This window comes from Grammomys surdaster, unplaced genomic scaffold (genome assembly GCF_004785775.1).
Source record: "Grammomys surdaster isolate TR1022 unplaced genomic scaffold, NIH_TR_1.0 198, whole genome shotgun sequence".
NCBI classification, from domain to species: Eukaryota; Metazoa; Chordata; class Mammalia; order Rodentia; family Muridae; genus Grammomys; species Grammomys surdaster.
The window spans coordinates 1496793-1511786 of NW_021604643.1; the positions used below are offsets into that span (position 1 = coordinate 1496793).

Below are 14994 nucleotides of genomic sequence, written 5' to 3' on the forward strand. Positions count from 1 at the left end.
TGTCAGCACTGCTACCCAGCCCACCTTTACCCAGCTTTCTTCCGTGGAAACACCAGTCTGTTCTCCTTTGCTTTGTTGTAGTTGTTGGACATTATATAAGTGGTAATTACATAAGAGATAAAAATTAAACTCTTTTACTGAGAATGCTACCTGTGAGATCACAGATTATTTCCTATCAACATTTTCTTAACTGTTGAGTAATATTTCATTATGGGGATGTATATAATTACCTATTCAACGATTGATTTGTATTTGGGTTTCTTCTAATTTTTACTACTATTAATAAAGTGGCTAGAAACATTCAAAAAAAGAGAGAAACAAACTTTAAGTCATTCCTAGTATAAGCGCCAGCATTGCCAACATCCCTCCAAGATTTATAACTATATAAACACTCTCTGTGTACAGACTAACCAAGTACCGAATATAAAGAATCACTGCATCTTTTTTCCCCCAAGCCTTTTTGGGTTGCCATCATCCTAAATGCTCTCTTCACCTTACATGGCTGACTTATATTACAGCCCTGTTTCCTTTAGGACACAATTTGCCATTAACACTCCGAGGCCTTACCTAAAGAGTGCCAACATTACAGACAACAGATTCACATACAATCCTAAGTAAAATCATATCTGTGCTTGATATTGAGAACAGTGTCCTGTGACTAATTACCATTGAAATTAATCAAAATTGATACACCAACAAAATGTCCTCAAGGCCCAGAGCCAAAGCAGAGCATAAAGCCTATAATTACTCAGTTTCATAATCATTCTAATAAAATTACTCACACTCTATTTTATGTGAACAAGAATATTTTATGATAAAATTATTGCTATACCACTGTAAGTATAAACATTTGTTACAAGATATGTTATAAAACCATCATATGATATATAAGTATTGTATATGTTCTTAGAAAGTGCTGTCTTCCTTAATTAGAATTTTGAATATTCAGGATTTTTCCCAAATGGGTTTCATTCAGTTGAGTTTAGTGTAAAAGTTATAGACACATTGAAAACTCCTTTTAAAAACTTTCAGCAGGGCCCCAAATGTTTCTTAGATCACCATATAACAAGCAAAGATAAATGCTTATGTTACTATAAAAAGAAAATAAATACTTTTGTATCACCATATGTAGAGAGTTTAGAAATTTGAGATGTCTTTATTTATAATTAATATATTTTCAAAAATACTTGAAGAAAATCAAGAAATATAAATAAAGCAGAAAGAGTGTAGTATTGGATTAATGAAACAGAAATCACATAAAAATGTGAACAGGAGAGTTAATTCCATACATGTGTTTACTGTCTTTTTTGAAGGCTAGAGATATTTCATCAATAAAAATGTATTTCAGGATTCAATAATTTATTAGAAACTTAAGAATACATTAAAAGAGTTAAAATTTTTGGAGTTTTGAAATTCCTCTTTAAGGAGAAATAGAAAATAATAACAATAGCAATTACAATATTTACAAAGGGCTTTAAATTTTCAGTATTCCTATGACTCTGCTTGAAGCTCATAAAATTAAAATTATATAGTCACAATTTGTTTCTTGACTACTTTATATGCAGTAATTTTTAATGAAGCAACTAAATTAGGCATAACTTACTACAGCTTTAATGTAGTTATGATGAATATATTTTACTTGATTAAAAATGATAAAAACCAGGGAGCCTTAAATATTATCTTAAAAGATTAACTACTGTGTCAATTAAAAATCTAGGAGAAAGGTATTTATGAGGAGTAGCTTTCCTGAATAGGAACTTCCTTTGTTCATTTCATTTAATTAACGACTCAATCAACGTTTACTTTTTCCACACACTGTTCCTAAATTACACATTGGTGTACAAATGGAACGGCCTACAGCAGAACTGTTTTCGTTAAACACTGACAGAAGTTTCAGGAAGTAGTACATTTCTTATTGGAGAGGCAACTAATTGATGGTGTTCAGTGTACAGAAGACTGAAGGACCCCAAATTCTACAACTTATTGTATGTTACCAAAAGCAGTATGAATAAATACTGACAAAAGAAAAAAAGTCAAGTTATTTGGGTACGGAGAATGTTGAGGAGACCTTTTCGAATGACTGTGACATTGAGTCCTGTCTCTGTGCTTTCAAAAACGATCAAGCAAACTTTTACACTTCCTGTCTTATGATGATGATCAATTAATAAAACTTTTCAAGCAGTCCTCAACTACACGGAAGGAGATCGATGTCATGCATCTATATTGTGTGGGTTGTTTCATCTACAAAGAATGAAACTGTGCCAAAAAAAAAAAGTTCTGATACCTGTGCTTCATTTTGTTTTGTTTTTCAGAACACAAGTAAATTGTCATAGGTGACAAATTTCGTATAAAGAATGCAGTAACATGACCGCTCTTTTAGTACCAAGCTCTCCTAAATGTCTCTGGAGAGCTACTAGCCAAGTGTCTTCCTCTTTAAACCAGTACCACAGTCTTGCTTTCTAGTCCAGGCTCTTTGCCAAGTGTCCAGTCACTAAGGTGACAAAAAAGCCAAACGAGCTGTCCTTAAGTCCTGCAAGCAGGGTCGGTCGGAGGGCTTCCAAATGCTAAAGAAACCCCTGTCCTTGACAAAGGAACCTGGGACTGCTGAGAAAGGAAGAGAGAGAAAGAGAAGGAGAAGAGGGAGAGAGAAGAAGGACAGATCTGAGGCTCAGCATTAGTTATTAATGTTAGAGTGAGGAGTGAGGAACGTTTCAACAGCCTTTAAAAGAAGCTGTAGGAAACTAGAGGGGTGTGGTTTTGTAGTCTACCTCTAAGGCAGAAGCGTCCTGACAAGGTAAACACCCTGCCAAAGGAGCGAACGTTATGGGAAAGAGACTCTTCAAAGCGCGCCTGTAAATACAAAACTCTTTCAGGACTCCTGCAGTGAGAGAGGGAAAGAGGGTGCAGCCCAGCGGCTCCTCTAGACTCTTCCCTCCAAAGAACTGACTGGCCAGTGTCCCTTTCTAACTACTGGAGTCAGAAGTGAACGTCACTCTTCAGATCTGTCTCACTCTCTCGGGCGCGCTAAGCTCGGCCCAGATCGGACGTCAGATAGGACCTTCTCTAGTTCCCAGTCTGGGTCCGCACATCCTGGGGACGCCAGAGCTCATAGCCCGGCCCCCTGTCCCCAAGAGCGTCCCCTCCCCCGCCTTCCCAGCCTCTCCACGCGCTGCGGGACGCTGATTGGCCCTGGTGCTGACAGGAGGCGGGGCCAGGAAGTCCGGCCAAACCCGCCCTCGCGTATAAGCCTCTTCTGCGCTCGCTCTCTCCACCTCTCTCCTCTTTCTCTCTCGCTCCCTTTCTCTCTGCAACTGAACAGTGAAAATTTACATTGTGGATCCGCTAACAGGCACAGATGTCATGTGAAAACGCACATGCTCTGCCATCCATGCCGCCTTTCTTTCTTTTCTGTTTCCTTTTTTTCCCTCTTGATAATTCTCCCTCTTCTTTGTAACTAACAAAACCACCACCAACTCCTCCTCCTGCCGCTGCCCTTCTCCTCCTCCTCAGTCTAAGTGATCACAAAAGAAATCTCCGAGCCCGAGGCGGTGGCATTTTTTTTTAAAGCAAGCACATTGGAGAGAAAGAAAAAAGAAACAAACAAACAAACAAAAGCAAAACAAAACCCAGGCACCAGCCAGCTAGGACATTTTTTTTCTACCCTGCCTGAAAACAAACAAACAGCCATCAGAAACAGTCATCAGCAACAGCATCAAAACTGTTAGCATAGCGGCGGCGGCCACCGTCACCCTGTGGCCACGACGTCTGCCTAAAGGGATGCTTCTCTCAACGGAGCAGCTCTTCGCCGACCGCCTTCTTCCCTCGTACTGAGCGGGATTTTTGGGTTCTCTGGGGTTCGGGCTGGGAGCTTCATGACTACGCGGAGCAGGACAGCGGCCACATCATGCGAGGTAAGCGAGCCCGCGGGCGCCCAGAGCAGGACAACTCTAGCTAGACCGGGAGCTTTGGGGGAGGGGAGAGCTCTTGGCCCAGGGGAAGAGAGATTGGCTACCCGCAGCTCCGTGAGTTCGGTTCGCAGGTGGGACTGCTAATGACCTGGGATTGTAAAGTTGAGGGAAGGTGTGGAAGGCTCGGGGATTTCAGCAGGACGCGGGAGGGCGCTTTTTGGAAATGAGGGACAGTGCTCATCCCGTCTCCCAGTTCTGGATTTGCTCTGAAATCTTTTCTGCGCGTCGCTCTCCAGTGCGCCACAGGACACCAGATAGAGAGCAGGAAGCAGAGTGACTTTGGGTAGAGGCACCCGAAAGCTCGTGTCCCGCCGTGGTCGCTAGCCAGAGGTGAACTCCCTGGCTTAAGTGGGGATCACACTGGGCCAGGCTGCCAGACGCAGGAGCATCCCAGTCTATAGGCGCGTCCCTTCCCAGAAATAGTAAACACTGTATGCTCGCACGAACTGGAAGCAGATGCTTATGCCTGGACCTTCCTTGGGTCCCCTGTTCCCGGATCCGTTCCTCTTCAGTCTGGCTGGGCCCATCCCCCCACACCCCCCCCAAAAAAAAAAGTTGATAGGAGAAAGTTCTAGAGAGTGAAGGCCGTATTACTCACATAGGAGAAACCAGGGGATCAAGTTCTTTTGTGAGATAAAGGACCAAAACAGGAGCTAACGCTAAGTGCACCTTCTGGACAGGACCACTACTGTCAGTGCCGCCACAGGGCCAAGTGGCCCGCTGGGAAGACATAGCTGAGTTCCCTGATCTGACTCCAAGATTCAGAGCTACCTGAGCAGCTGGCCAGAGGGCTTGAGGAGTCAATTTGTAGATCTCTGTGGTACAAGTTTCTTGCTCTGTGTCTCAGACCTTTCTTACTTTACAGTGGGGCACAATTTCCCTCTTTTCTTAATGAGGCCACCGGATGCCCTCCTGACTTGGACATCTGCGTATGTCTGGATACCCAGCCCCTACATCTAAGCTTCTCTTCTTTGATGTATTGCGTTCCTATGGTGGCTTTTCTCTCTGATTCACAAGTCCCTCCAGAACAAAAATAGGCGACAGTCAACTCCAGACCTCCTTGCATCTTGGACTGAAGTGCTTTTGAGCAGGACGCTTAGAATAGGGCCCCAAAATGCCAATCTTCATCCACCCGGCTGCCTGCTCTGATGCACTCACTGTCCGTACTCCCTTTACGGAGGAGTGGGCATGACCCGACCCGCACCCTGGTCATTCTTGAGGAGCTCTAGGCCCATCTTGACCTTGAAGGCATACAGATGCTGGGGTCATCAGCATTAGCCCTGAACTGTGTAGGATAAGGCAGGACAAAAAGGGGTGGAGAGAAGCTGTTCATTACCCATAGGGATAGGAGAACAGGACTCTAGATCAAGGACAAAGGTGTCTTGGTGAGTGTCTTGATTGACCGGCGCACTGGAAGTTAGGATCTCTGTGTGCTTGTGCACAGTGACAACAGCTGATTGTCCCAGTCACAGGATAGTCACATGCTCCACTATCCAGATTCTTTCCAGAAACTGTAGTACAGAAACTGGTGAGCAGAGCGCCTTTACTTAGTGAGAAGTTGGATTTTTGTTGCTCTTGTTCGGACTCACCTCACGATCTCACAGAGTTTCCTTTCGGTTTCCTTCACTTCCATCTGAAGCTCTCAGTTAGCAGTTTAACTTTTTCTCCTCCCCTACACCTAGTAATGCCCCTCCCCCACGACTAGGTTCAAGCTCTCTGAGGATCAGAAGCCAGGTGCTACTGCAGTTGGTCCTCTGCACTAAATGCTGAAGAGCAGCATAAACTCTTAAGCTACGGAGTGTCAAAGGGAGTGCAGCTTCCCAGTGCTTCACCTTGATCGCGCTACTCCTGTGGCTTCACTGTCAGGCTCCCGTTGGAGACACCTGGCTGCCCCACCAGCTTGAAGGATTTAAAGCAAGGGCTAGTACTCTGTTTATAAGTTAGGTATTCAGTGTGAATCCACACCTTTGTCTCAGAGAACATCAGGCTTGCCAGACTGCCCAGGATAGTTCACCAGCTCTAACCCAAGATGACTCTCCTGAGGCAGCCTGGAGGAAACTACTGGTAGAGAAAAAATCATTGGTCTCTAGCCCTCCCTCTGCCTCTCTACTTACCTCTTACCGTCACTTTCCTCACTTTCGCATTCTCTGCTATCAAAGAATTGTCCCATACCAACCTCAGCGGCTGTTCCTTAAAGATAAAATAAGAAGTCCCTTCAAGGTTCAGTGGCCAGTATTCCCACTAGAAAGGGGTATAGAGAGAGAGGAGATCTTGGCTATCTAGAAGTCTTCTAATAGTTGAACTTCTATTAAGAGGTGGAGCGAGGGAGCATCAAATCATCTTTCCCTTTGTGTGGGGGCTGTTAAACTGAGCATATTGGAACAGACTCTGCTGGAGGAGGAGCTGCCATTAAACTTGGCTTTGCCCTTTGCCTGTAAGCATGTCACTTTCTCCATACAACATGCCCTGCCCTGCTATGCACTGTCTCCATTTCCAAGTGGTCCTGTCGGAACTTTGGCTCCAAGGTTTGCTTCTGGCAATGGCAACTGTCCTGAGTCCGGTCAGTTTGCCAGACACAAACTGTGTCTAGGATTGAGCAGTCTCCCTGTGGGCCAGTCCAACAACCTACCCCCAGGTCAGACTATGCCACCCAGTAATGCCTCTGCTTGAGGTATTTGAGAGACTATTTTGGGGGGAAGCTCAAGGGTAACAGTGGTGTTAAGAAGCTCTGATATTTGAGTTCATTGCTCTGTCCTGAAGCTGAATCTTCCTAAAGAGGACCCAAGTTTCAGCCACAGGCTCCTCTCCCCTAAAGTGGAGGAGGGTAGCCCACAAACTTTGCATCCTTTGTCTGGTATGTGAGTGCTTGTGTGTGAGTGGGGGGTAGGGGTGGGGGGGGTCCTATGAGTTTTAGGGGATGCTTCTTTTCTTGCATCCTTAAAGAAAACTGCTGGGAAGAGAAGAGGTAGGTAGGAAAGGAGTAAGCCAGGCTGGGATGTTTTTTTAAGGCTCTCTGTTGAGTAGTTTGTCTTGTTTTTTACAAAGGAAACATAAATGGTGCCTTTTCTCTCCCGTGTCTGCATAAAATCCCACTTTCCCAAACAGGAACACTGTTGCCTTTGTAATCAATAGGTAACTGCAGCTTGGGAAGATTTAACTCTGGTTTTATTCTTGCTGTAAACAAAGAGAGATCTTGGCTTTTTTAAAACTATGGATTCTATCTACCATTTACAAGTAGTAAATTTCTATTGCCTACTAAACTTTAAAAAAAAAATCAGCTTGCTGTCTGAGATGTAGCCACCCTTGAAAGTAAAGAGATCTAAATATCCTTGGATTTTTTTTCTTAAATAAAGTTGTTGCTCTAAATTTTCTCTGCGAGTTCCAATTAAATTACTTAAGCCAAATATTTCTAACCAATAGTCCACCTTTCACATACAAAAAGAGAAAAAATGAAATCTTGCTGAAAGAACATCTCTGCCAGCATTCCGTTAATTTCTGCCCACTCAAAAATCACCAATGAACTGTCTTTCTAACAAGAAAATTCATTCAACAGCTAAAAGAAAAATCTTAAAGCTGTGTCTCAAGTACTGAGAAAAAATATATAACCAAAAAAAAAACAAAACAAAATATTCCCCTAAGTGACTATTAGAACCTCCAGCCACCTTGCTCCTCCCTCGACAGCCATGGTGAATTGTTAACTATTAGGAAACAGAAATGTTAGACATCTTGGAGCTGAAGGTCAGGCATGGGTCCACTGCAGCTTTTATATTTTCAAAAAAAAAAATCAGCAAATGTAATGATGGAAACTTCGAGTATCAGACTTCATAAAAGAGTCAAAAAATCATAACTCCTTTGTCTACATTCACCTAAAACTTTATATTTTTATATTTTCCACAAATGACAGTAACTTTTGATCATTAGAGAATCCTTTAAGGTGGTCTATTCTATCACTGTCGAAGTGGTTTTATGTTATAGTACAATGTAAATAACTCATCATGTTATATTCTTAACCAAATATAAATATTAATGTTAATATTTATTCATCTTGGTGTTGTGTCAAATGCCAAATTATTAATAGTTTATTTACACATGTTATATTTCAAATATAAGTGTTTCCAGTGGACACAACATATTTTTTAGAATAAAAAGGTATCAAAGCACAAAGAAAGTATACAAAAAAATAGAATTGGTCTTCATTGTATCAAAAGCTTGTAAAAAAAATACTTGGTTTTCTAAAAATAACAGGACAGTATTTCATACAGGTAATTTTTCAACATAAAATGACAAATAAGTGTTTCAAGATTTGACTTCTCATTTAATAAGCCTGTGTTCACCATTTAGGAAGAGATGACAACCTATAGAGTGTTTATGCTTCTTACTGCAGTAGTTCTTAGAAACGCAAGTGTGACTCACTGCACACTAATTAATTTACTTAAACTAATAAAGTAGCTCTAATTTAAGGTGAACATGGCAGCTTTTGATAAATGAAGAGTTTAAAATTATTCCAGCAAGCAATCCAGTTTCGAAACTGTATACATGAAGCTGCTGGGGTTCTGAAATTCTATAAAGTATGGGTTTAAATTATGTGTGGTGATATCAGTGTCACTGTGCACTGGCAAAATCTGTGACTTACAGTTACGCGTATCCAAAAATAAAATAATACCATTCAACTGAAAACAGATTAAAGGTACATGAGTATGAACACTGATCATAAAGGTAACTGAAATAATATAAAATACTATTTCATTCTAGGGGTATAAAGACAGATCCTTAATGTTACTCCATCTCTGTTTATTCTGCAAACACAAAAAGTAATCATTTCTAATTATATTGGCATTAGGTTGATTGATGTTAATGAAATGTTATTCTGTGGTAAAAATATATAGAAAAGTATATACTAAAGAAGAAATTGTGTTTAAAATTAAATGTCTTTTTTTTTTTTCCTGGCTATAGTTCTACTCTCCACCTATTCTTGGCTAATAGGTAAAAATTAAGCCGACTGATGAAATAAGTCTTTAATGATGTAATGAATTATGGCCTTTGATAAAATGAGCACTCTACATAAAAAAGTATTATTCCTGTAATTTTGCAATCATCTTCCAATTACAGCTTCTTGCAAATATTTAATCTGACTTTGAATAGAATCTCTGACTTAACAGAATCCCTAGCAGATAATAGCAGTCTTCGGAGGCGTCTGTTGATGCACACTGATACGCAATATGTATATGCATGTGCCTATAACCACCCACTCAGACAAAAAGAATGAATATTTGAGAGCGAAAATCATTTTTATCTTTGCTTTCACAATCTAGACTTCAAACTCAAACATATTTACAGAAACAGAACGACTTCCCAAAGCATTCAGAGAGGAGATGTGAATACATGTGGCACTTGAGCCGCATAAAAAAAGAACTGCTAATAGCATCTATTTATAAATAATCTACACAAAACTCCATTATACTACCTAATGATAATTAGAGGGAAAGGGAATCCAAGAACTGAGGATTGCCAAATAAATAAAATATTCCCTCTCAAATTAAGCAACAAATTCATAGATAACAAGGCTTCTGCCATGAGTTTGAAGGATGTCTCCTTTGTAGCATAAGACAAAGGGAGCACAGAGGAATAAATATTGATTGAACTAATCATCTGATGAATAGAAATGAGATTTACCAGTGCACCAATATAATAGACTATGTTAACTAGTTCTTTCATGGCACATATGCTGCCCTTTCAACCCCTGACCTCTTCCATTCAGCTCTTAATGAGGGAAACCACAGGTGTTATAACGGTATTTATGGTGAATCTAGCTAAATATGATAACATGTGGTTAGGAAATGGCATTGCGTATGTATTCTTAAAAAGGAAATACTGGGTTCATAGCATCACAAAAATTACAGTGTACTTCAAACTACATAAAACTTCGGCTTGCTTGGGTAACCTTTAAGATATAGTTACTACATGGTCATCAATATTTCAAGTGGATCTATGATCCTTGCAGGTTATTAATGCTTATCTGAGGAGGTAAAATGATTATTCAATATATATTTGTCCACGTGGTGGTATACTATGCAGAGTAAACCTTTAAAAATGACACTTGGAAAGTGTAGTATTTTATAAACATGGCATACTTTCTTCTTAGTTGCTTTATTAGAAATATTGAAAGTGAAAAAATAGTTCTGTAATAATAACTACATGATACACTTTATTTAAAATTAAATTATGATAGTTTTGGTATAGGCATATTCTTACAAAAGCCAAAATGAAGACACCAACTTCTGCCAAAACTAGGCTAAAAACTTACTCGGAACTGTGCTCTGACCTTAGGAGGAAATCATTTTGCTTTGACTTAGACATGTGCTTAATGAATATTACACTAGTCAGTTAAGTATGCTGACTGTGTAAGTTACTCTATTAAAATGGGTACTTGCAAATGTTATTTTTTTGTGTAGTTTGTTGCTATATTGTGTGGTCTTGGGTTGTGTTTCTCTAGTTTAGAGAAACTATTGACTTTACGAAAGAACAAGCAGTTTAGCCTAGTTGTTTTTCAAATGATGTTTTTGGTGATGCGCCTGCTTATTGTTGAACATGCATGTTAGCAACTCAACTACCTTGCTACACAGAGCATGCAGATGATCTGGGATGCCTCCAGAGAATAGTTATACAGATTTTACCTCATGCCGAAGCCTTTTTCATTATACATTTCAAAAAACCCTAAAATTTCAATTCTATGGATTTTAAATTTTGTGAAGTATATAATCAATCATCCTTCTTTTAAATGCTGGTACCCCATTACCTACGTCTACTGTTACTGTGCTGTGAGCATGCCATGACTGTACAGACACAGTGATTTAGCACTGAGAGAAAAGTAGAATAAGCAGTGACTCCAGAATTAGGGGCAAAAATATAAGGTCTTATTATTTTTCTAATCAAATTTTTAAAATATATTTTCAAATAGAAATTCACTTCTCTGTTTCATACCTCATAAGCCTGATTCTCTCCTGTTGTGAAAACTGTCAAACCTGCTGATTATTCTACTTCTAGAAACTCAAGATAAACTTCTCATCTATGAGAAAGAGATTCCTTTCTCAAAGTTGTGTCTGCTTTAATTTTAAGGGGCAAAATTCAAATCTGTCTTCTTATATATCCATGTCCATATCAATAGAAATGAATATGCCTTCCACACATACGATTTATGTATTCATCACATACCCAAGACAAACTACAGGATTAGATCCTGAGAATGTTCATGTTGATAGAGTAGGCTGTTTGCATGGTCCAGGCCTTGCTCTAGAGAGAACAGAGACAAAATCAGAAAGAAAATAGTGAGGAGTCCTCTTGGTGCTCAAGTCTCACAGGTGAAGTAGTCGGTACTTGCTGTGTGCTGGAAAGCTGAGTCCAAGTCCCGCTTTGGGTTGATCTGTTGATCTAAATGTGGCCTATGAAAATGCCATCTGGTATATTCCCCAGTTGCCATTATGAAAGAACTATTGAGAAAAATCACAATCTTGTGTAAAACAAGCAGCAGCAGCATTGTCTTGAATATCTCAAGCAATGAGTTAAAAAAGAGAACCTAAAGTATTTCCTAGTAATAGATAAAATACTGGGGAAAATTTTCAGTATAACCAAGGTTATGATATTTTTGTTGTCCTTTGTTTTAAATGTTTATATATTTTAATTAAATAGAATCATAACTCTTCCACCCTTCCCATTCCTCTTGCTAGCCCCACCCATGCAAGACCCCCCTCCTCAAATTCAATGTCTCTTTTTCTTTGACTATGATTGTTACATACATATGTGTGTAAAATATGATACTTGTTTTCTTTTTTAAGTACTACAGGGAAAAAAGATAAGCAAAAATGCTGTAATACAGTATACATATACTTGTTTTTAGTAAATGAAATGCTTTTTTCCAAATAAGGAAATAGCTGAATATATTGAATTTCATTTTCTTTAATGTTTAAGCTATTATCTGAAAGTAGTGATACCACTCTAGGGAGTATCTTAGATTACCAGATACCAAGACAAAATTCACCTCCGTAAGAGAGTTTTGTAGGCAGTGGCTGAAGCCCCCGCCCCCCTCCCCAGGAAGGTTTCTCACAGTCAAGGCTCCTCATTTTGAAATGACAGTTTGGTACCTCTTATCTTACGCATTAGCTCTGTGAGCTTTAGTTAAGTAATTGTGAGTCCTCATCCCAATGTTTAGTCCACTCTGAAACACTGGTGAGATCGAGTTTCTGAGCCATGAAGCTGAAAAGCAGGTCGATCAGGCTGAGGAGAATTCACCACAGTAAATGTCAGCATTTCAAAGGTGCCAAGCAGCCAAATTCTCCCCACTGTTGGCCATAACCTCCTGAATTACCAAAAGTGTTGTTTCCAAATTTCCACATAGAATTTTGGAATTCTTTGCAGTCCTGAGAAACAGTATGAAGTTTGATACTGTTTGTTAGCTAGAATTATTAGACTAAGGAAATGTGGTCTTCTGTTTTAGCACCATCCAGCCACATGATGACTGTAGTTGGTCCTTGGTCTGATTATTTCTTGATACTAGAAGAATTCAAAAACTAGTTTAACAGCCCAGACTTATTTATGGGGGCTTCTCTAAAAGGGTAGAAAGTTAGAAAGCCACTCTAATTTTTAGTATGTTTGAACAAACAGTCATTTCATAAGATAACTGATTTTCTAGATACTTAGTACAATTTCTCTCTGGTCCACTTATATCTAATGACAGTGGACATACGCTCATACTTGACATAATTTCTGGCCAATGTTCTCTTCTGGGTGGTAAACGTAGAGTGAATATTGATAAAACAATGTATTTGTTTGAGCTTCTATTTGTAATAGAAATCTCATTTGTTTGTTTGTGCATTTAACTTATAAGAAAATATGCCTAGTACTTTCAACTGATTAATAGGACCAAACTAATATTCTTATCTTTTCATTAAAAAGATTGCTTAAAAGGAAATCTTATTAAATAGGATCAGAGTGTGTTGTTCTTTGTAATTAATGCTCAAAGCATCAGATCACTGTGTTATTTTTATTTGCCTAAATAGTATAGTGAAACTAGTTATTTGAAAAGCACCATTTAAAATGTTAAATGAAACACGTCTAAGGAATGAACTACAAGAGTACTTCATGTAGTTTAATAGAACTTCCTTAACATGAAGTTCAGTATTGGAAATTTTCCATTTTTACTTTATAGCTTAAGACAGAACAAATACCCAAATCATATTTTTCACCCAGCAGCTGTTGATCTAGATTTTAAAACTAAATAATAACACAAGTTGAAAACATTTAGACATGTTGACTTCCTAATGAATTACTTGCTATTATTATCATTGTTGAATCAAATAACAAAATTATTTCACAGAACGTTTTCTGTTAACTTGTACATACGTTGTGCCTGGCACGTGCAGAGGAATTAAACACTTTTAAAGAAGAGAAGAAACCTCGGTCCAAATTCCCACAGTCGTTAAATATGAGCAAATGCCGCACAGTCTGGTAGAACAGAGGAACATTTGCTGGGAAAACATGTCATATCTTTAAGGTATGGTGCTTCCTGGAATTAATTTTCTTTCTACAAAACAAAGTATTTTAAATATATTACCTGGAGGATTTAGGATCTCAATATGTTAACTTATTAGTTTACTCTAAAATTAACTTGAAACCAAACCATATAATATATTAGATTCCCTGCCTTTCAAAACTGACTATATTTTGAAATGAGATTAATTCTTACCACCTTGGTCCTTACATACATATTTTCCCTATTAAAAAATTGCTAGATACCAAAGAAATGGGACTTTTGGAATTAACCATGCCAAGGACAATTCAAAATGCAAATGTTAAGAATACGAATAAGTTTGTGTGAATCTCCATCTCCATCCTGGTTTTGTTTCAATTGATTCACTAATGTTATTGAAGATTAATTTTGGCTGATGTTCAAATCAGAATAAGTGAGCATTTATGTTGTTAGTTTTAGAACATGTTGTTTCATAAATCGATCCTGAGTTCTTTCTGCCAAAATGATGTTGTATCCACTTTCCCTTTAGTGATCTTTACAGCTGTCTAACACAATTCACTTGAGTGTTGGTTTAAGTCAGAGAGGGAACCTTTTTCTCATGATACAATAACTAAAAAGAAAACAAAACACACAGCAAAGCTATATATGGTACTTCCACATTATAAATCAGATTACAGATTACTCTCACCAGCTTCCAAGTAACTATCTCAAGCAGGAAGAAGAGGAAGAAGAAGCAGGGGCAGGAGGAGGAGAAGGAGAGGGAGAGGGAGAGGGAGAGGAAGAGAAAGAAGGAGGAGGAGGAGAAGAGAAGGAGGAGAAGGAAAAGGCAGAGAAGAGAAAAGGAAACGGAAGAAGAGAAGGAAAGAGAAAAGGAAGATTCTTTAAGAATCATCAGATAATATTTACAAGAATATCTTTGTTGTCCACTGTTGATTATGCCCCTTTTTAAATACCAAAAAAAGGATACTTTGTCTCTGATTGCTTGTTTTTAAAAGTTACTTAAAATTACCTTGAAATGAAGGCTTATATATGAAAAAATAGTTCTGTTTTTAATAATTTTCACTATGGTCTTATAGGCCATTCTGTTTTTGCCACCTCTACATGTTTAGTGCATTTTACTAATAAATTATGCAAGGTATTAATCACTTGCTAGGTATGAATGTAAGCTTTGCTGCCATTGGGTTACTATATCCATTAAGGTGTTTTCATTAAAACTCTGGCCAGTGTTTGCATCACACGATGAAGAATCACATAATAAAACTGTCTGTTCAATTACAGTGTATCCTTGAGAAAGCATAGTTCTCCACAGTTTTTACTCCCTGAGTAATCATGATGTTATTTACCAATATGAGGAAGAATTTTAAAAAAGTATTTTTTTAAATAAGTATTTTAAAAAAAACCCTTCAGGTTCTAACTGGACACTGACGAGCCAAAATAATAATGAATCCAAAGTGTCAATAGTATTTTTCTTTTGATAATTATTCCATAGGAATTTTTGAATAT

The 14994-nt window shown here is 38.5% G+C and overlaps 1 protein-coding gene across 1 annotated transcript in view; it reads left to right on the forward strand.

Moving 5' to 3' along the window:
• The first annotated feature begins 3285 nt into the window (after positions 1–3285).
• Positions 3286–14994, forward strand: part of Rorb (RAR related orphan receptor B) — a 176427-nt gene continuing 164718 nt past the window's right edge. Inside the window, exon 1 of the mRNA XM_028770130.1 lies at positions 3286–3911. Coding sequence (XP_028625963.1) covers positions 3905–3911 — 7 coding nt within the window. The 5' untranslated portion in view covers positions 3286–3904. The remainder of the gene's footprint in view (positions 3912–14994) is intronic.